This window comes from Heteronotia binoei, chromosome 9, assembly GCF_032191835.1.
Source record: "Heteronotia binoei isolate CCM8104 ecotype False Entrance Well chromosome 9, APGP_CSIRO_Hbin_v1, whole genome shotgun sequence".
In the NCBI taxonomy this organism is placed as follows: Eukaryota; Metazoa; Chordata; class Lepidosauria; order Squamata; family Gekkonidae; genus Heteronotia; species Heteronotia binoei.
In genome coordinates, this window is record NC_083231.1 from 110,101,473 (window position 1) to 110,124,173 (window position 22,701).

General features: G+C 44.8%; 1 protein-coding gene across 1 annotated transcript in view; it reads left to right on the top strand.

The window, feature by feature from the left end:
- The window catches only part of SCARB2 (scavenger receptor class B member 2), a 68,078-nt gene that overhangs the window by 9,414 nt on the left and 35,963 nt on the right, over positions 1-22,701 (top strand). Inside the window, exons 2-5 of the mRNA XM_060247408.1 lie at positions 3,882-4,039; positions 8,259-8,406; positions 18,381-18,569; positions 20,932-21,023. Of these exons, the coding sequence (XP_060103391.1) occupies positions 3,882-4,039; positions 8,259-8,406; positions 18,381-18,569; positions 20,932-21,023 (587 nt within the window). The remainder of the gene's footprint in view (positions 1-3,881; positions 4,040-8,258; positions 8,407-18,380; positions 18,570-20,931; positions 21,024-22,701) is intronic.

Genomic DNA, 22,701 nt, shown 5'->3' on the forward strand with positions numbered 1-22,701 from the left:
ACCTGGCAAAGCAAGCTATTCCTCAACAAGGGAGGAAAGCCTCAGCCAATGGAAAAAATTGAGGTTTTGTTTTTATATAACACTCCAATATGTAAATCAGATACATTCAGTATTCAGATACAGTCAATATTGCTAGAATCATTAGGATTGTGTTAGAAGAAGCCGAGAGTTTAGGAATTATAAAGAATGAGACTCATAAGTATCTAAGGAATGAGTACCCTAGATCTCCTGATATATATATTCTCCCTAAGGTTCACAAACCAGGCTTTCCTTCGCCGCATTACTTTGGGCTTTAATTCTATTCTTGATCCCCTGTCCAAATATGTGGATTCCTTTTTAAAAAGTTTTGTTATTAAGTTGCCATTATACATTAGAGATACTAAGCAGTTTGTGAGCATGGTGGAAAGGATTAGTGTCCCAGAGGGAGCGGTTTTACTTACATTAGATGTGGCATCCTTATACACCAACATTCCTCATGAGGAAGCCCGTGTGGCAGTGGAGGAAACCTTAGAGAAAAGGGAGGTTCTTTCTCCACCCACTTATTTTTTCTTGGAGTTGACAGAAATCATATTAGAAAAAAACTTCTTTAAATACAAGGAAGATTTTTATCTCCAGACTAGAGGCGTAGCAATGGGCTCGAGCTTCGCTCTGAGCGTAGTCAGTTTGTTTAAGAGCAGATTGGAGAAGGATTGGATTTGTAATGCTGATACCAATCCTTTTTTTGAACAGATCTTATTTTTCAAGAGCTGTATTGATGATCTGTTCCTGATTATAAAAACTGAGATGTGCGTTACGCAACTTGTGGAATGGCTAAACGGGATACATCCTACAATTAGATTTTCAGGGAAACATCATAGAGAAGCAGTACCTTTTTTGGATATATGTGTTTACAAGCGGCGAAATGGTAGGTTGGCAGTACGTACATATTACAAAGAGACCGATAGAAATTCGTTTCTTATCGGTCGTTCCCTCTGTACATTTATGGAACAATATTCCATTTGGGCAGTTTTTGAGACTTAAACGTAATAGTGCTGAGGAAAAGGACTACGTGAATGACAACAAGAGGCTGGCTGATAATTTCCCCAGCCAAGTGGTGGAAAGGGCTAGGTTGAGAGCACACTGGGTAGATCGTAAGTCATTGTTTATTAATCCAGAAAGACAACGAAGTAAACGTGTCGTGTGGTTTTGACTACACACCTTTGTCTGAAGAGATACGTAGAATCATCTTGCGACATTCGTACTTGTTGGATGTTATACCTGGTTGCCAACTTACACCATGTATTGGGTTAAGAAAAACTATCAGAAATAGGTTGGTATATTTGGGTATGTGAGCTGAAAAGAAGGAAGATGAACCTTTAAAAGGACGTTATCCATGCAAGCGTTGTGCAACACGTTTACACTCAATGCAGATTACGGAGTTTACCCCCTCTGATGGGGGTCCACCTATTGTTTTGAATCATTTCTCTACCTGTCCCACAAAAAAATGTCATTTATTTAATCCAATGTGGATGTGGGCTCCCCTACTTTGGAAATACCATTTATTCAGTGAGAGTGAGAATTTTGGAACACCGTAGTAGAATTAAGAATTCAGTTATGGACACACCTCTCGTGAGCCATTTCCGGGGGGGTGGGGGGGAAATCATTCTTATGATAGTTTTAGATTCTTTGTATTGTATAAATACGAACCGCGGGGTGACTCTGAGGATGTGGCAACCCACTTGCTTCGAGAAGAATGTTTCTGGATCCACAGATTAAATTCAGTCATACCGTATGGCTTGAACAGTAGTCTTGATTATTCTTGTTTTTTGTAAAGACTGCATTTGAAAAATGGCTTTGTAATATTATGGTTTTTTAATATTATGGAATTGTAAAATGATTTTTTTGTATGAGCATTGTGATATTATTGTATAACGGTACGTGTGTAAGTGTGTTAGTGACCTCTCCTATGTAAGAATAGGTGTTGTTGATTACAGCTTTAAGAAGGTTTGGGCGGTGGCGGCAGTTTGCCTTGAGCCGTCTTAGAGCATTATGCCAATTTGGAATCCTCCTGGAGAAGATGCATTCCCACACTATCTTAAAAAACAGTAGGTATCACTCCGAGAAAGGGAATAAAATTTTGCCTCCGTTGAAGTGGCTTATGCCTTGTGTTATTATTGTTTCATTATCATAGTTTAGCAGTAAGCAGCGCACTGGAAAGATCCACAGTGAGCGGCGTTGAATGGGGACGTCTTGTGAGTCTTGTGGTTAGACAGAAGTGTATTGGAGCTGAGATCACAACACCTTTTCTATAAGAGGATGCAATTTTCATATTTTGTATTATAGTTTTGAAAATTTATGGAGCACCCTTTGCTGGAAGAGTGGCGATCGAAGCAGGACTTTTTAAAGTCGACAGCCTGCACATCGAAGAAATTTCATGAATTATGTTTTGTATTTTGTATATGCACTTTATAACGTAGTAATTTGTCGCTATAATGATTGAGTTGTGTATATTGTTGTTCCTGTAGTGACTTCTCTCCTGTTGTTACGAGATGCAGAAGGAAGCAAGAGAAGGAAGCAAGAGAAGGGAGAAGGAAGCAGATGACAGCCAGTTGCTCAGGGGCCTGATAGGAACCCTCTAGGGGCCTGATTCGGCCCCCAAACTGCATGTTTGACACCCCTGTCTTAGAGGATTGCCATAAATCAACTGTGACTTGATGACACCCCCCAAAAGTACCATTCAGACTTTTGGAGGGGGGGCTTATGTTTTTGAATACACTCTGATGTAAAGGAGTCTGTGGGAAACATCATAGAAGGAGGGCTGGTTTTTATACCCCTCTTTTCTATAACTTAAGGCAGAGGTGTTAAACATGTGGCCCATGGGCCACATCAGGCCCCTAGAGGGCTCCTATCAGGGCTGCGAGAAACTCACTGTTGCCTGCTTCCTTCTCTCTCTCTTACTTCTTTCTGCATCACAGCTTGCTTTGCCAGGCTTGCTCAGTGAAGCTACAGAACAAAGCCTCTATTTTCTCCGTTGGCTGACCAACACATAAAGCAACTTATGTGCAAAAGTTTGCAATGTCCAGCCATTTCATGTTTTCCTCTGGGTCATCTGCTCAAAGCATTGACCATGAGATTTCTGTAATGAATGCCAATAAATCGAAAGTAGATTTCCAATTTACAGATACACATCTGAACAACACCTGAACAGCATACTCAAGATTGCTACAGCACAGACATTGTCTGCAGATGTTGATGCAATAATTCAGAGCAAGAGGTGCCAGTTATCAGAGACTGTTAAATAAACAAAATATTGCAAGAGTGCTAATGTTTTAAGCATATTTTATTTTATTTTTTTAAATCTTGGTGTTTGTCTATGTCCTTTTTAAAGCTTATATCTCTTATTACCTGGCATTATATTTTATGGCAAACATGGCCTGGCCTGGGAAGGTCTCATTTATGTCAGATCTGGTCCTCGTAACAAATGAGTTCGACACCCCTGCCTTAAGGAGTCTCAAAAGCAACTTACAATCACCTTCCCTTCTTCTCCATCCAACAGGCACCTTGTGAGGTAGGTGGGGCTGAGAGAGCTCTGAGAGAACTGAGGCTACCCCAGGGTCACCTAGCTGGAGGAGCGGTCCTTCAGATTACAGTCCACCACTCCTAACCACTAGATTACGCCGGATCTATTGGAGAGAAAGTGTTCTATGAAAGCTTTTTCTTTACATGCTATTTTTCTTGGTTTGTGGGAGCGCTTTTGAGTATGGTTCCTAATCCTAACCAACAACAAAGATCAGATGATAGTACAGTCCGGGAAATGTTGCATCACATAATTCCGCTGGTTGCTCTGTGTCTGTTTTGAATGTATCTGAATAGCCTTTTTTATTTGCTTTTTTCCCCTTTAGGAAATGGTGTTGAAGAATGGTTCTGACACTTTAAAACTATGGGAGGAGCCTCCACCGCCGGTATACATGCAGTTCTATATATTTAACGTAACCAATCCATTAGAAATCCTTGATGGTGAGATTCCCCGTGTGACAGAAATTGGACCGTACACTTACAGGTAATTTTTAATTGTTTCTTTGGACAGCACTTGAGAAGTTGGTGGCTGAGAATCCAAAACTGAGTTCATTTGGGGGATAGGGGGATCCCATACATAATCAGACAACTGATGAATTGGGGTGACGAGTTAAGAACATAAGAAGAGCCCTGCTGGATCAGTCTTGTAGTCTGTCTAATCCAGCATCCTGTCTCACACAGTGGCCAACCAGTTCCTCTGGAGGGCCAACAACAGGGCACAGAGGGCAACTAAGGCAACTAAGGCCTTTTCCTCATAAGAACCTAAGAAGAGCCCTCCTGGATGAGACCGGTGGTGCATCTAGTCCAGAATCCTGTCTCACACAGGAGCCAACCAGTTCCTCTGGAGAGCCAAAAACAGGGCATAGAGGCCAAAGCCTTCGTAAGAACCTTAAAAGAGCCCCGTTGGAATATACCTGTCTATCTAGTCTAGCATCCTGTCTCACACAGTGGCCAACCGGTTCCTCTAGAGCAGTGGCCCCAAACCTTTTTGGCACCAGGGACTGGTTTTGTGGAAGACTACTGGTGGGGGTGCTGGGGTTTTTGCTGCCCCAGGCTACCCCCATGCCCACACCCCATCCCTTCCCCCCAAGGGGGTCTTTAAATGACCCCCTGTTGCTAATAGGCCACAGACCAGTACCGGTCCACAGACCAGGGGTTGGGGACCCCTGCTCTAGAGGGCCAACAACAGGGCATATAGGTCAAGGCCTTCCCGTGATGTTGCCTCCTGGCTCTGGGACTCAGAAGCTCAGTGCCTTTGAATGTGAAGGTTCCACTCAGTCACCATAGCTAGCAGCCACTGATAGACCTGTCCCTCATGAATCTATCTAATCCCCTTTTAAACCTGTTTTTTTCCTGTGGCCATTACTACATCTTTTGGCAGAGAATTCCACATTGCTAGAAGGATGAGCTGTAATCCAGGGAACCCCTACTTCACTATTTAATCTTATAATTTATTTAAAATATTTATATACTGCCTTTCAACCCCAATAGTCAGCAAATATCAGGCATAAAAATAGCATTTAAAATTTATGTGTGCATGTATATTTAATAGCACACTGAAAACATATAGATGATGATGATATTGGATTTATATCCTGCTCTTCACTCTGAATCTCAGAGTCTCAGAGCGGTTCACAATCTCCTTTACCTTCCTCCCCCACAACAAACACCCTGTGAGGTGGGTGGGGCTGAGAGAGCTCTCCTAGAAGCTGCCCTTTCAAGGACAACTGCTGCAAGAGCTATGGCTGACCCAAGGCCATTCCAGCAGGTGCAAGTGGAGGAGGGGGGGAATCAAACCCGGTTCTCCCAGATAAGAGTCCACACACTTAACCACTACACCAAACTGGCTCTCTTGGCTGACCCAAGGCCATTCCAGCAGGTGCAAGTGGAGGAGTGGGGAAACAAACCCGGTTCTCCCAGATAAGAGTCCGCACAGTTAACTGCCGCACCAGATTAATAGAAATAATGTGCACAATTGTATCATCCCAAAACCATCCCCCCCCTCCCCCGGTCCATGGAAAAACTGTCTTCCACTCTGAGCTTTGGAGTGGAGGGCAGGATACATATCCAATGTTGTCGTCATGTTCTTCTTATTACTACATTATAATATATAATGAAATAATTACACAACTCATGGCCTGGTTGCTAACAGGCCATGGACTGGAACTGGTCCACAGATCTGGGATTGGGAACCCCTGGGCTAGATGTCTCAACGCTGCAACACCCGAAAAGCCTGCTTCAACATCCAATGAGAAATGGAGATTGGCTTGGGATGCCTGATTTGTACGTTGTGTGTCGTCTTGCATTCTGCAACCTTACCACCGAGGCCTGTTATGAAAGCCTTGCGTTGCGTGAACGGCAAGGAGTTGTTTTATCGGTCGGTCGTCTCCTCGCTCTGCATTTCAAAACCCAGTGCGTGTTGTTGCCTGTTCCTGCGTTACTCGGGCTGTGCTCTGGTGCGGCTTGCGTTGCTGTGAGAAAAGCGGGAGAAATGTAATGTGCTTTTTGTTTGACATGTGGGCCCAATCGTTTGCGGTGCTGCTAACCAGAGAACAGACAAACTGGTGTAAATTATGCCCAGTGGGCATGTCTGTACGTTTTCTAACATTTTGATCTGTGCAGCCTGCGTGCTTTGAAACCTTCCCAAAGCAATCTTTTGGTTTTGGTTCAGACTGTGCCAGTATATGTTGTTCTGCTGGCACAAGTTTAGCTTCTAAGTTCTTAAAAGGCAAAGCAAAACCGGACTTGAAGAGTTAACTCCCATTCTTGCATGGCCCCAAGGCAAATTGAGTCTGTGCAAGAGCCTGCAGTTTGCTCTTGTGTTTTGTAAATGGTTTTGTGGTCTGTTTGAGCTGATCAAGCATGCTGGGGGGACCTTGGGTGTGCTCATTTTAAAAGGCAACCTATTTTTGGTGTATCACATTCATCTACCTCAAAAGGTTGTTGTTGAGGATAAAATGGAGGTTGTGCTCATCACGCATTCTGTCCCGAGCTGCTTAAAGGAAGGGTGAGATTAAAAGGTAATAGAGGTTGAAACCAGGAAGAGTAATGTAGACGGTTGTTTAGCGATCCTGCTAGCATAGCACTGCTGTGATGCAGCGACAAAAATGGCTAATGCGATCTTGAGATGTATCAACAGAGACATAACATCCAAATTGCAAAATGTCAGAGTCCCACTGTACACTGCATTGGTCAGGCTGCACCTGAAGTATGTTGTGCAGTTATGTAGGCCTTAACTTCAAAAAGGATGTGTACAGAATGGGGGTGCAGAGGAGAGCGATGAGGATGATCAGGGGCCTGGAGCCAAAGCCCTGGGAGGAAAGACTGAGGGACTTGGGAATATTCAGCCTGAAAAAGCTGCACCAAAAATAGGTTGCCTTTTAAATGAACACGCCGTTTAAAATATTTTCTTTCATACACGCAGCTTTGCTACGTGAGTGCATGGCAGATCCTTGTGTTTGTTGGCAGCTATTGCTGGAGCGGCTTTTTAAAAATATGTACACCACCATGACCTGGCTAGCCCAGGCAAGCCCAATCTCATCAGATCTTGGAAGCTAAGCAGGGCTGACCCTGGCAAGGACTTAGATGGTAATACCAGGACTGGGAGGCAGAGGCAGGCTGTATCAAGCCACTTCTCTGAACATCCTCCATGCCCCAGTAGGAGTCATCAGAAGTTGCCATGACTTCCAGGCATGCATGCATGCACACCCACAGATACAAAAAAAAAATGCACAGCCAAACACATCTCCAGTGGCCAATCAGAAGCTCAGGGCTTTTTTTGCAGCAGGAACTGCTTTGCATATTAGGCCACACCCTCTTGATATAGCCAGTCCTCCTGGAGCTTACAGTGGGCCCTGTACTAAGAGCCCTGTAAGCTCCAGGAGGATTGGCTACATCAGGGGTGTGTGGCCTAATATGCATGGATTTTTTGTAGCAGGAACTCCTTTGCATCTTAGGCCACACACCCTGATATATCCAATCCTCTTGGAGCTTACAGTAGGCCCTGTACTAAGAGCCCTGTAAGCTCTAGGAGGATTGGCTACATCAGGGGTGTGTGGCCTAATATGCAAATTACTTCCTGCTACAAAAAAAAGCCCCTGTTCCCACCTACTTTCTAGAAGCACTTGTGGGTACCAAGAAAGGTGTCAGCAGTCACCCTTATGCCCATGGGCACTGTGTTGAGGACCCCTGAAATAGTCTGTTGCTCAGTAACTGTATACAACGATAAATACTAAACATAGCAGACTCTAAACTTATTCAGTGTTTGCTTACCTAAAAATCCTACCCTTTATGTGGGGAAAGGAAAAGTAATGTGTGGAGTGACTTTGCAGGTGGGTCTTGAAAGGTACAGTTCAGGGCTTTTTTTGTAGCAGGAACTCCTTTGCAAATTAGGCCACACACTCCTGATGTAGCCAATCCTCTCGGAGCTTACAGCAGGCCCTGTGCTGAGAGCCCTGCAAGCTCTTGGAGGATTGGCTACATCAGGGGTGTGTGGCCTAATATGCAAAGGAACTCCTGCTACAAAAAAAAGGCCTGGTACAGTTAATTTTCAAAGCATTTCCATTTTGGAAAGGTCGAGAGCCCCCTGGATGAAGCCTTGCAAAGCTGAGAGATCTTTTGTCTTTTTTAAAATCGAGACCTGGATTTGACATTGGCTTGATGCGCGGAAAGGTTTTGAAGCTGCTCTTTGTATCTTCTTCCAGGGAAGACCGACCCAAGGTGAACGTTCACATTTTAGAGAATGGCACAAAAGTATCTTTTCTCAACCCGAGGACATTTTACTTCGTGCCAGAGATGTCGGCGGGTGACCCGAAAGTCGATCTAATCAGGACTGTGAATGTGCCTGCAGTGGTGAGTCTGGATTTTGCGGGCTGCTGGGAGAAGTAGAAAACAGGCATTGCAAAGTAGTCTGGCCCTAGCAACGGAGAAGGCGGGCTTAGGCGAATCAGCCTTTAATGGCATTTTCTGTAAAATGGGAACAGTAGCGATCTCTGTAATTGCAAAGAACCAGTCCTTTTCAGGTTAGAAATGCCAGAGGAGGGCTGTAGTGAATGATGTACAAGCCCATGCGTAGCAGGAGGGGTGAGCACACTTTCCCGCCTCCCCTCCAATGCCATGTTTGGCCATATCACCCCCTTTGCTGCGTGTAAGCACGGCACACAGGAGGCCCTCATCTGGATTGCCCAGGCTAGCCTTATCTCATCAGATCTTAGAAGCTAAGCGAGGTCAGGCCTGGTTAGTACTTGGATGGGAGGCCAACAGGGAAGTCCAGGGCTGCTGTGCAGAGGCGGGCAAAGGGAAATCCCCTCTGTATTTCTTTTGACCTGACCTGAACGGCCCAGGCTAGCCTAGCCTCATCAGATATCAGAAGCTAAGCAAAGTCAGGCTCGGTTAGCCTGGCCCTGGTTGAGGCTAAGTGGACATCCTTTGAGCCAGGGACAACGTCCTCTCAAACTCCTCTTGTCCTCAAACCCCACCCTCCCCAGACTTCACCACTCCTAATCTTTAGGAATTTCCTAACCTTGAGTTGAAACCCTGTTTTCTTCCCACCCAACAACCAACCTAACTTTATCTGCCTCTCTGTCTTGAGCTGTTTCCGCCCCCTGGCAGCATCTACCTGGCAAACTATGGCCCAGTTTTGTACTGCCAGCCAGCCACTGGGACAGGCCTACTTGCATGTTATGGAACCCTCAAGGACTTGTTGGGAGTTGATGGGAGGCCAATAGGGAAGGACCTAGGACTTGATGGGAGGCCAATAGGGAAGCCCAGGGTTGCTATGCAGAGGCAGGCAATGGCAAAGCCACCTCTGGATGTCTTTCGTCCTGGCCAGAAGGGCCCAGACTAGGCCAGTCTCATCAGATCTCAGAAGCTAAGCAGGGTCAGGCCTGGATAGTACTTGGATGGGAGGCCAATAGGGAAGCCCAGGGTTGCTACGCAGAGGCAGGCAGTGGCAAAGCCTTCCAAAACAGAATTGTTATTTCTTAACCGGAACACCAATAATTTTTCCAGCTGTCGTTTCTGCAATTTCTATAGCTGGTGGAACTATACCAGCCGTAGAATTGTTGTCTGAGTATTGGTGGGAATTTGGCTTCTTGTGGCAAACAAGTTTTGTATTTTTTTTTTAAAGGAAGCCACGGCCCTCAATTTGCAAGGCCTGAGAGAGGCTGTTAACAATAGGAAGTTTTGGAGAACGCTGATTCATAGGGTTGCCATAAGTCAGAAGTGATTTAACGGCTCTTAACACATACAGGTAAATTTTTAGCAGCTTTAGTAAAATACTTTGGGCACTTTCACACACACTATATAATGTATTTCCAATCCCCTTTCAGAGCACGTTGCAACCAGTGTTCCCTCTAAGCTGAGTTAGTGAGAGCTAGCTCACAGCTTTTTAGTTTGCAGCTTACACTTTTTTTGTGTTAGCTCAGGAAAAATGGCCCCAGAGCAAAGTAATTTAATGCAGCAGCTCACAACTTTAATGCCAGTAGGTTATGAAGTAGAATTTTTGCTCACAAGACCCTGCAGCTTACAGGGAGTACTGATTGCAACTAGGCCTATTTTTTGTAGCAGGAACTCCTTTGCATATTAGGCAACACACCCCTGATGTAACCAATCGTCCAGGATCTTACACGGCTCTTCTTACGGGGCCAACTGTAAGCTCTTGGGGGATTGGCTACATCAGGGTGTGTGGCCTAATATGCAAAGGAGGCCCTGCAACAAAAAAAGCCCTGGATTTTGCTGTGTGATTTTGCTGCTTGCACATGGTCTCTGAAGTGGATTGAAACCGCATAATTTAGCATGTGTGAAAGTGCCTACTTCAGGTAGCAGATGATTTACTGAGGGTGCATGAAATGGTTGTGGGTGTGGGAAGGCATACCTACATGTGTTTGCATATTTATGCAAACCAGGTGCCAACTCCTGCCAGCTCAGCATCTGTAGCTCTGACGGCAAGAGCATTTCCCTGCCTTACAACTGAAGATTCCTTAGACAGGAGTGCCATGGATTAAGGCAGTGCATATCCATTGTTTATTTAGCTCCTGTGACCAAAGGTCTTAATCTTAACTATAACCACAATTGTAAGTCACATAATTAAGATTCTAGGGTTAAACCTAGAATCTTTTATGTTTAAAAATTTTATTATTATTTATTCTATAGAAAAGGGAAGGGGAAGAGGGATGAGAAGTAGATAGAAATAAAAATACATAGAGAAACGTTGCCTTCTGCATATCAGTATACCAACAAAGGTAATAAAAAGGGAATTAAAAGGATTCAGTAGATCAAAGTACATTAAAAATACCAAATACTATATACTAAAATTATACTAAAAATACCAAATACTATAAGGATACTATAAATTCTAGTTTATACATATCTAGATTGGGTCTTTATACCAATATATATGATAGCAAACAATAGCACTTATCAAATATCAGCAGGCCTCAGATTCAGCAGGAGCTCACAGGAGCACAGCTCCTGAACCTTTCTGAGGATTCCCCCTCTTCCTTCCCAGCTACCTTGTCCATTGAATAGGAGGTGCAGCTGCATAACAATCCCTGGATTAGGAGAGCAGCCAGCCAGCCAGCCACCAGGGGCTTTGCCACACCCCCAGCAGCCCTCATTAGCCCCTGGAGAAGCCCACACCACCCTTTCTCTACTTCTTATGTGATTTGGGGCAGCAGGTGGCTTGCTGGTCTTTTGACCAGTACAGTCATTTAGTGTAGCTGAAGCTTTGTGTTTAGAGAGCCAGTTTGGTGTAGTGGTTCAGTGTGTGGACTCTTATCTGGGAGAACCATGTTTGTTTCCCCACTCCTCCACTTGCACCTGCTAGCATGGCCTTGGGTCAGCCATAGCTCTGGCAGAGGTTGTCCTTGAAAGGGCAGCTGCTGTGAGAATCCTCTCAGCCCCATCCACCTCACAGGGTGTCTGTTGTGGGGGGAGAAGATATAGGAGATTGTAAGCCGCTCTGAGTCTCTGATTCAGAGAGAAGGGTGGGGTATAAACCTGCAGTCTTCTTCTTCTTCTTCATTAATGGTGTTGCACGAACAGTCAAAAAAAAAAGTTGTAGGTGAATTTATTCATCTTGTTACGGACATACCAACCCTTCAAACAAAAGTGACCCCAAAAAAAGCAATAGGAGGAAATAGAAGTTGTAGATTTGCTGTGACTTCAATCCAGGAATGAGAAATCATAAATTCGCAGAGTGACTCTGACTTATACAAGACCAGCAGGCCAGCCCGGTCTCACAGATCTTTGCTTTAAACCTCATAGCTGAAAAATGTTTCCAAAAACGCACTCTTTTTCTGAAACTCTGTAGCCAAGGTTACCTCTTTATATGAGAGGCTTTTTTTCTTTTTTTTCCCATCACAGAAAAATGTGTGTGAGCCTATGGAGCGATTGATGCCTGTGTTTGGTCTTCCATTTTTATGGTTAGCTGCTTTCAAACAAACTCCTAGTTCACTCTTCTAAAATACAGGCACAGGCTATGAGTTTGGTCCTTGTGGGAATTGAAGATTTTTCTGTGGGTGACCAGAGAGGGAAGCTTTCTGAAGAGTTGTTGCTTTCCCCTTTTTGGTCATTTATACAGTGCCTTTCCAGAGACTTCCTTGAGGCAGCTCACAATTTAAAAAAAGGAAAAAAAAAAAGAAACTGCAAGAAAGTCAAACTGCCGTCATAAAATTTTCAGCGTTCAAACAAGTCATAAAAACCTTTGGCGCCTTGGTGGTTAAGTCTATGATAGGCCAATACATCTTTCTGCGCCTCATTTAATGGGATATTTTGTAGGTAAAAAGGCATCCTTTGTTGAATTGGATCAAAGCCTTTTCTCCAGAAGGTGTTTCTATGTATACAAATCCACCATACATAATAATAGTTACCTTTCTCCTTACAACTCTTCTAACATTTCTTGTTTCTTTTTTTCCTCATATGTAAGCTAGTTTGCACAAGCATGATATACAGTTGACCTACAGTTTTGTTAAGTGATTAACAAAAGAGAGCCAGTTTGGTGTAGTGGTTAAGTGTGTGGACTCTTATCTGGGAGAACTGGGTTTGTTTCCCCACTCCTCCACTTGCAGCTGCTGGAATGGCCTTGGGTTAGCCATAGCTCTCGTAGGCATTGTCCTTGAAAGGGCAGCTTCTGTGAAAGCTCTCTCAGCCCCACTCACCTCACAGGGTGTCTGTTGTGGGGGAAGAAGATAAAGGAGATTGTAAGCTGCTCTGAGTCTGATTCAGAGAAAAGGGCGGGATATAAATCTGCAATTCTTGTTCTTATAGAACTGAGGGGAGTGCTTGGGTTCAGATCTTAGCCATAAACTGTACTTGGTGTCCTTAGGCTTCCTGTGTTATTTAACCTAATTCACAGGGTTGGTATGAGGAAAATGGGAAAGGGAGAATCAAGTGTCCTAAGCTCCTTGGAGGGATAAAAGTGTGATTGTGTGTGTGAGCGAGAGGAAGACGGAGAGAGTTTTCGAATAGAAAGAATAGAAACTGCGGAGAAATAGATGCATCCCTGTTGCAAATACCGTTTCCTCCTCTGTTATCTCTTCATGCCAATCTTTACTTCAGTTTTCAAATGCAAACGTAATCTCAATTTAAGCGTTCCACATATAGTTACACATCCACACATTTTATGTGAGTGAAGCCCTGCATCAGGGAATGGAAAACTTGGTGGTATTCTCTAAGTCTTTCCCCTCATTGTTTCCGGGGTGGGGGTGGGACTAGGCAGTTTTGAGGAGCATGATCGTATGAAATAGGTTGGGTTTTTTTAATGGAGGAAGAAGAAGAATGCAGATTTATACCCTGTCCTTCTCTCTGAATCAGAGTGGCTTACAATCTCCTATATCTTCTCCCCTCACAACAGACACCCCGTGAGGTTGGTGGGGTTGAGAGGACTCTTACAGCAGCTGCCTTTCAAGGACAACCTCTGCCAGAACTATGGCTAACCCAAGGCCATTCCAGCAGGTGCAAGTGGAGGAGCGGGGACTCAAACCCGGTTCTCCCAGATAAGAGTTTCCACAATTAACCGCTATACCAAACCAGTACACTAAACTGTTACCCAAAATGCATAGCATGAAATTTTTTATGTAGAATGATCCATGCCCCTAGAGAATGGGAATTCTCACTGGAGATGTGAAGACCTAGACAAATATTTTAAATATCAGGAGACGGGGGGGGGGGCGGGGAGTGGCGGGACTTTCTGATGGTTTATTCCCCCTCTCCAAAGTTTTCCAGGAAATTTAGGAGCGCTCTATTCTGGAAAGGGTGAAATGCTTTTCAAGATAGCCTTATCTGGCGGTAGTCCTAATATGAGTCCTCACACTGTTCTTCTTTTTGAATAAATGCTTTCTGTTGTTTCCTTCTAACATTTTCTCATTTCGTTTTTATATTTTTCGTACCCCTCAGATGGCAACATCTAAAATACATGTGTTAAAGTAGTATAGCAACCCTGTGGCGCAGAGTGGTAAAGCTGCAGTACTGCAGTCTGAGCTCTCTGCTCATGACCTGAGTTCGATCCCGGCGGAAGCTGGGTTCAGGTAGCTGGCTCAAGGTTGACTTAGCCTTCCATTCTTCCGAGGTTGGTAAAAGGAGTACCCAGCTTGCTGGGGGAAAAGTGTAGATGACCGGGGAAGGCAATGGCAAACCACCCCGTAAAAAAAGTCTGTCAAGAAAATGCAGCGTTACCCCAACGTCTGAAACGACTGGTGCTTGCACAGGGGACTACCTTTACCTTTAAAGTAGTATAGGGTGTAGCAATTTGCCATGTTCCCACAAGTGCTGAGTATGTTTGTGGTTTTGCTGTAGAAAATTTTCTACAGTGGAAGTGGAGGAGCGGGGACTCAAACCCGGTTCTACCTTTAAAGTAGTATAGGGTGTAGCGGTTTGCCATGTTCCCACAAGTGCTGAGTATGTTTGCGGTTTTGCTGTAGAAAATTTACTTACGATGGCACCCTCAGCAGAGATTACACCTGTCTAAGCCCATTGAAGTCCATGGGTATAGAAGGTTGTAAGTCAGCATTGGATAGTACTGTAAGGCATTTAAAGTGCAGTTATAAGCAGAATTGCCCTCTTTTAAAGCCCTTTTTAAGCCTGTTGGTTTTAATGGGCTTAGGTGTAACTCGGTGTATAGGTGTGCACTGTTATATTATTTAATACCATTAAAATGCCAAGTACTATAATTTTATACGCTAATATGTACAAGATGCATTTCCTTATCTTTATTTGAAAGGAAGACAATAATAAAAGACGACTGCAGATTTAAACCCCGCACTTCTCTCTGAATCAGAGACTCAGAGTGGCTCACAATCTCTTTTATCTTCTTCCCCTACAAGAGGCACCCTGTGAGGTGGGTGGGGCTGAGAGAGCTCTCCCAGAAGCTGCTCTTTCAAGGACAACTCTGTGAGAGCTATGACTAACACAAGGCCATTTCAGCAGCTGCAAGTAATGTGAGATGACCCCCTAAAAATTGTCACACACACACACACCCCGTATTGGACCTAATGGTACTTGTATGCAAATATAAGACCCCATTTTTTTTTATGGCATACCTGTGGGGGAAAAAACTAGTTTTGTATTTGAGCAATTATTGTACGTTGTTAAAGTAGTAAAATAAGATTAGTTTTGGTGGGAAAGTGAGACATATATTTCAGTCAGTCCCTCCCCAAATTTTCATCTTTTCGCAGGGCTTCAAAACTTATGGAAATTTTACATCTCAAAAATTCAGTAGTCCACCACGTTTTGTAATAGCTGCTTAGGTTTTCTCTCTTTGCATCCTATAGAAGCCACACACGCCCCTTTGTAACGGCTACCTCATGATTCCCCAACCTTTTGCGACCTGTGGGCACCTTCGGGGGAGTGGGTACAAGCACAACATGGCCACTGCAGGAGGCAGACACCCACAGAGGAAGCCGAAGTGCGGGGACCAAGAGGATAGGCTCGCCAGTTCCCAGAACCGGGAGATCCCCTGGTTCTGTAGGCTCCTCCCCACCGCCAGCCAGCTAGCTGGTGGAGGGAAGCCCCGCCCCAACAACCACAATGTGTCTTTAGATCACAGGCAGGTTTGGAAGCTTGCAACTTCTGTTTTGTAAGGTGTGTATGTTCCTTTAAATCTCAGCAAGATTGAAGCTGCCGGGGGAGGGAGCGAGCAGGAGGAACAATATGTGTGTGAGAGAGAGAGGAAGCCAGAGAGTCCAGTCCCTCTGTTCATTTCGCATTCCTTTCAGAAGCTGTGTAGTAAAAAGGATAGTAAAAAGGTAACGAGAACTGGAGGAAGAATAATAAGAAGAAGATATTGGATTTATATCCCGCCCTGCACTCCGAAGAGTCTCAGAGCGGCTCACAATCTCCTTTCCCTTCCTCCCCCACAACAGACACCCTGTGAGGTAGATGAAGATATTGGATTTATATCCCGCCCTCCACTCCGAAGAGTCTCAGAGCGGCTCACAATCTCCTTTCCCTTCCCCCCCACAACAGACACCCTGTGAGGTGGGTGGGGCTGGAGAGGGCTCTCACAGCAGCTGCCCTTTCAAGGACAACCTCTGCCAGAGCTACGGCTGACCCAAGGCCATGCTAGCAGGTGCAAGTGGAGGAGTGGGGAATCAAACCCGGTTCTCCCAGATAAGAGTCCGCACACTTATGGAGTATGGGATAGAGGAAAAGTTCACCCCCTAGATCTTTTTCTCTGTAAGTTGGTTGAAATACAGCAGATCGTTACATTCAGCAACTCCAGTGAGTAAAGCTATCTATCCCATTGCCCCAGGGGGGGGATCACAAAAGTGAAGGCTTGCAAACTGTTTATTTTGGCTGCTTTGTGAATGTGTGTGAGTTCACTTTCATTTTAGTGGAGGTGCAACTGCTGTGGAAGCATTTGAATACAAAAAAAAAGAGGAAGTGAAGACTGTATTCAGAGGAACTGTACCACTGTATTTCTATTTATTTATTTTTAGGGAATGGGAAAGTCTCCTGGCTCCACTCCCAATGTCTCCCGGCCTCTCCCCCAAAGTCCCTGGATATTTCCTGAGTTGTACCTGGCAGTCCTACAAGAGGAGTAATTTTTGTTTAAAAAATGCATTGGGAAAGAGGAGAGAGAGAATAACTCCGGTTCTAGTTACTGCTGCCAAGACAGCATTTTCTTGGTAGACACCAGGAAAGCTGTCAGTGGGTGTCAAAGTGCCCACGCCACCACTTTGGGGACCTCTGGGCTACCTAATGAGGGTTTTTTTACAAGGGAAAGACAGCAGAGAGGGGGGTTTGTGTTAGAAATTCTACACACACACCACCCTTTAAGCTGGGTGGATCTTTTAATAGGCAAATAACAAGGATATTAGGCAAATAACAAGGATATTGCCAGTAGTTAAATCCTCCGTTAATAAAACGATAACAAAACAAATCAGCTTGCATTTTAATACTGCGGTTGAAAGGGACCCTACTGATAGCCATGCACTATCAGAAGCGGGTTCAGCTTTAGACTTTATGGTTTCCTGGGAGTAAGCCCTGTTGGATAACATTGGACTTGCTTCCAAGTAGACCTGCCATAGGTTGCCCAGTGTGGGCTCTTTGAGCTTCGTGGAGCCGTCAGGACACTACCTGATGTATTTCGACACCTGCTTTCATGGGTTAGATTTCCCTTTGCCAAATGCACGTTGTGAAATGGTGTCTGGTTCTCTCTGTGTCTGTGTCTCAGCTTCTTGCCTATAATCCCAAACCAAACGTGACGAGTCTCCCAGCTTTCCTTTCCAGGCCAAGCCAGTCAGGTGGCTAAAACTGGTATAATTATTAAGGCTTATTAGGGATTGAGGCTTTCAATGGGTATGAAATGGCTCTCTTTTATTTTGCAGTTGTCAGGCTAGTATATGCAGCTTCCCAGCAAGCCGTCCGTGGCTGGTGATCAGAAAGCAGCTGACTCTCTACCAGGAATTGCTGGTGATGTCAACTGTTTGTCTTTTGTGGGGGCAGTTCAATGGCATAAATGTTAACTTTGTTCTTGCTGAATCGGGGGGGGCCAGCCCAGACGCAAGAAGCAAACACTCCGTCGTGTGGTAGATAGCAGAGCCACAAAATTCCAGACAGGTTAACCCTGTCAGCCTGTTGAAGCGATAGCTTTTAATTTAATTCTCCTATATAACACGGGCAGAAGGAAGCACATTAAAGCGGGCCAATGCCCTTCAAATATGGGGATCGATCAAGCAAGAAAAATACTCTGCAAGCGAACCGCTAAAAGGAATCCCCCATCACACGGGAGAGCAATGCCCGGAAGCATCTTTAGTCAAAAAATGTGTATCTTGTAAAACCTTTGAGTGCCAATAACCAAGTTGTGAACTAGAAGAGCCGGTAGTCTGGGCTGTTACAATGCAGATGCTTCGTATACATGCATACGAGAATATACATGCAATATGAGAGCTCGTGGGCACTCAATGAAATTGCTGAGCAGTCGGGTTAGAACGGATAAAAGGAGGTACTTCTTCACCCAAAGGGTGATTGACACTTGGAATTCACTGCCACAGGAGGTGGTGGCGGCTACAAGCATAGACAGCTTCAAGAGGGGATTGGATAAGCATATGGAGCAGAGGTCCATCAGTGGCTATTAGCTGCACTGTATTATTGGAACTCTCTGTCTGGGGCAGTGAGGCTCTGTATTCTGGGTGCTTGGGAGAGGCAACAGGGTGAGTGAGGGCTTCTGGTGTCCTGGCCCCACTGATGGATCTCCTGATGGCACCTGTTTGTTTGTTTTTTTGGCTACTGTGTGACACACAGAGTGTTGGACTGGATGGGCCATTGGCCTGATCCAACATGGCTTCTCTTATGTTCATATATTAATCCCCTCCTTTCCACATTAGTTTGCAATGCAGATGGCTGCAGCAACTCCCCTGCGGCTTCCGATGGAGTTCCTGCTGCTGTTGTACAAAGAAGAAATGTTCTCGATACACACTGCCCACGAATGGCTGTGGGGCTACGAAGACAGATTCCTCCGCGCCATGCACAAAATGCGTCCTGTTGTCGATTCCACATTTGGCTTTTTTGATAAGGTAGGCGTTCTGTTTGTCCTGAGCATATTTCCTGATCTGTAGAACTAGGGGGACCAGGACTGCCTCCCCTCCCACCCCGCCAAAAAAGCTCTCTGGCTGCCTGCTGTACATCACTTCCTGTCACGTGTCTGGAACTGACATCATGCAGTGTAGCTTTCTCCCTGAACTCTGGGTTTTTAGCATAGAAATTTGGGGAGGTTGCGAGAGCCTTGTGGTGATGCCTAACGTCACGACAGTGCTGCGCGCCATCTACTATTCTGAGATGACTTTATTGGTTTTCATTGAAAAGTATTATATTACTTCCTAGAATTTTTTTCTGTGGGCCAGGGGTAGTCAAATTGCGGCTCAGGAGCCACATGTGGCATTTTCACACATGTTGTGTGGCTCCGAAAGCACTCACCACCAGTGTTCTTTCTAAGCTGTGGAGTCATGTGAGCAAAAATTCTACTTCACGACGTGAGCTACTGGCATTAAAGTTGTGAGCTACCGCATAAATTAGTTTGCTCCGGGGACCATTTTTTCCTGAGCTGAGAAAAACGTGTGAGCTGGGGGCTAAAAAACTGGAAGTCAGCTCCTTGGGAGGACAGCTACGGTGAACCTGGACAGTATAATAAAAAGTAGAGACATCACCCTGCCAACAAAAGCCCGGATGGTCAAAGCGATGGTATTCACAGTAATAATGTGTGGCCCGCGAATGATGTTATAAATATCCATATGGCCCTTGGCAGAAAAAAAAGTTCCCCACCCCTGATTTATCGGAGCTGAGTGTTTATCTCTTGTTGCGGTATTACAAGTCTTTTAGCCATAATAAGGGCATGGAGGGCCAATTTTCATTGAGCATTGGCTAGCTTTTGAAATGGCAGGGGTCCCAAGTGGGTGTTTTTAAGGAGGAAACGTACCACTGCCCACTTCAGTGCAGGGGTGACCACCACCTCTCTCAGGGAGGCATGCATCGTCTCCCAGACCCAGTCTTGCAGCCTGGAGAGGTGAAGGTTGGGGAAGCAGGTGGTTGATCTTAGACTTCCAAGAAGCCTTTCTGTGGCCTTGGACTGGACAAGCTGAAAGGTATCCTGCCCAACTGGATAAGCTGAGTGAGTAACCCTAGAGTGCCACGGTAGAAGACAAACCAAACACGCAAAAAAAAAAACCAACCTGTGGAAAAATAACAAATCACTATTTCGGTCCCAAAATTTAAACGCCAGTTACACGATATATGCATAGAAAAATATCAAATTCAATATGTTTAGCAACAATACAATCTAGATAGTATACCAGAGTAGAAAATATTACACATTCACAGTTCCAAAATAGTGTGAGTACAGAATTTACTCACACTACCTTAAAAAAAACATTTAGCAGTAAGCAACGCACTGGAAAGATCAACAGTGTGCGGGGTCTTTTTTGAAAATTTATGGAGCACCCTTTGCTGGAAGAGTGACAATCAAAGCAGGGCTTTTTAAAGTCGACAGCCTGCACATCGGGACTCCTTGTGGAAGAAATTTCATGAGTTATGTTTTGCATTTTGTATATGCACTTTATTACATAGTAATTTGTCACTATAACGATTGAGTTGTGTATATTGTTGTCCCAACTGGGGATTGACAGCCCTATTTTTGCATCACAACTTACATGATCGTTCTGAAACTGGCGGCTAATTTTGAGACTCCTGGCTTTATATTCTCATGTGTTTCGCCTCTCCTGGGGGAGACATGTGAATTGTTTTATTGTTACATATTATTTTAACTGTAAGCCACCTCAGTCAGCACTTAGAAGAGGCAGGGTAGAAATAGTCTAAAATAATAAAATTAACAAGTCTCGTAAAACTGTCAGACCTGAAACTAGTTTCAAGAGATCCATCCCTTCATTTAATAGCCTGGGTGAAAAGCAGATGTTTGGGTGTGGCACCCAGAAGAGAGACTAGGTACCAGCTGAGCTCCAAATGAGAGGGGGTGGGAAAAGCAAGACTGGCTGCAATCAGAACCTTCCTTTTTCTCTTGGTAATGGCTCGTAAGTCCTCCCCTGAAGTAAACTACAAATGAGATACTTTTTAAAAAAAAATAAATTCAGATAACATTCAAGGCAATTGTGAAAAAGACACGCCAGCTTTCCGCACACAAAATGCGAAGGAACCCGCTGCACTTTTGACGTTAGCAGGAAGTCATGTGACCTTGTTTTCATGGCCTCCAGGGGAAGTGAGAAGGTGGGCTCAAACGAGCGGAATTCTGGAAGTTAGCAGCCGTCAAAGCTCTCTCCCCGACGGACTGCTCCGAAACCTTGTAATAGGAGGACACAAAAGCATGCCACCTGGTTCCACTGCCTTGTAGAAATGAAACCTTGAAAGTTCTCTGTTTCTTCTTCCTAGATGAATGGGACTGATGATGGAGAATACATTGTTCTCAGTGGAGAACGGAACTATAAGGACTTCACCAGGATTGTTGAATGGAAAGGACAAAAGTAATTAAAAAGTTCTCTTTCTCTCTCTCTCTCGCTGTAAAATCCATGCTTCATTATCTGAGTTTCCAGGCAATGCAAAATGGAAGTGTTCCAGAGCGGTTCTTGGAACGTCGTCGTCAGGGCTTTTTTTGTAGCAGGAGCTCCTTTGCATATTAGGCCACACCTCCCTTATGTAGCCAATCCTCCAAGAGCTTACAGGGCTCTTAGTACAGGACCTACTGTAAGCTGCAGGAGGATTGGCTACATCAGGGAGGTGTGGCCTAATATGCAAAGGAGCTCTTGCTACAAAGAAAGCCCTGGTTGTCGTTTTTAAGTACAGCTAACCTCCCTGTTTACCTGTGTATTAAAACATTTGGATCCCTTCTTTCCTTGTGGTTTCGGTCAGCATATAATAACAGCTAAAAACATTTTCAGGGAATATCAACAATAAAATAACAGACCCAAAATCCCCCCCTCCCTGAAAGATGTCCTCCATTCCAACCCCCCCACCCCCTTCCCAGCCTTGGCAAAGAGGAGGCTTTGGAGCACCTCCTGTTGATCTCCAAGAAGCGGGCTCCCCTCCCCTCCCTCCCCTCTTCAGGAAGCCCATTCAGTAGATCCAGAACCACGATGGAAAAGGCTAGGGCTTTGGTCAATGCCTCATGGACCACTCTGAATGGTGGAAAAGCCAACAGATGGCTACCTGAGGACTGCAGTTGGTACCCAGGGAAATATAGAAGAAGGCGGTCCTTCTAAATCTCTTAAAATGTACATGGATTCTTCCTTCCTTCCTTTCCCTCCCTCCCTCCCTCCCTTCCTTCCTTCCTTCCTTCCTTCCTTCCTTCCTTCCTTCCTTCCTTCCTTCCTTCCTTCCTTCCTTGATGTCTTTCTTTCTTTCTTTCTCGTGATTCTTGATGTCAGATTTGTGTCTGTTTATCCTTTGGCACAGGTTTTGACCTGTTTTTAAAGAGCAAATCAGCTCCACGGGTTTCTAGAAAGTCAAAGGAGAAGTCTGGCCGAGACACATAAATCTAAACTAGTTACAGCTTCAGAGATGAGTCTGAATTATCTTTATCCATCAGGATGGATCCTTTCACAGGATTCTATCCACACCGGCCTGCTCTTTCCCAAGAGTCAGATGAAAAGGACAAGGTCTACTCATCACTAGAAACAGGCCTCACAGCCAGTGTTCCTTCTTATCCCCCCCACCGCACACACCGCAACTGAACGGAGTCATTCACATCCTGAACAGAATAGAACTGCTGTAATCTTCAAATGGGCAGTCCAAACATAGGGAACCCAGTTTGGTGTAGTGGTTAAGTGTGCGGACTCTTATCTTGGGAGAACCGGGTTTGATTCCCACTCCTCCACTTGCACCTGCTGGAAGAGTCTTGGGTCAGCCATAGCTCTGGCAGAGGTTGTCCTTGAAAGGGCAGCTGCTGTGAGAGCCCTCTCCAGCCCCACCCACCTCACAGGGTGTCTGTTGTGGGGGGAGAAGATATAAGAGATTGTAAGCCACTCTGAGTCTCTGATTCAGAGATAAGGTCGGGCTATAAATCTGCAGTCTTCTTATGAAGAAAGGTCAAAACGCTTAGGGCTCTTTAGCTTGGAGAAATGTCGACTGAGGAGTGACATGATAGAGGTTTACAAGATTATGCATGGGATAGAGAAGGTAGTGAAAGAACTTTTCTCCCTTTCT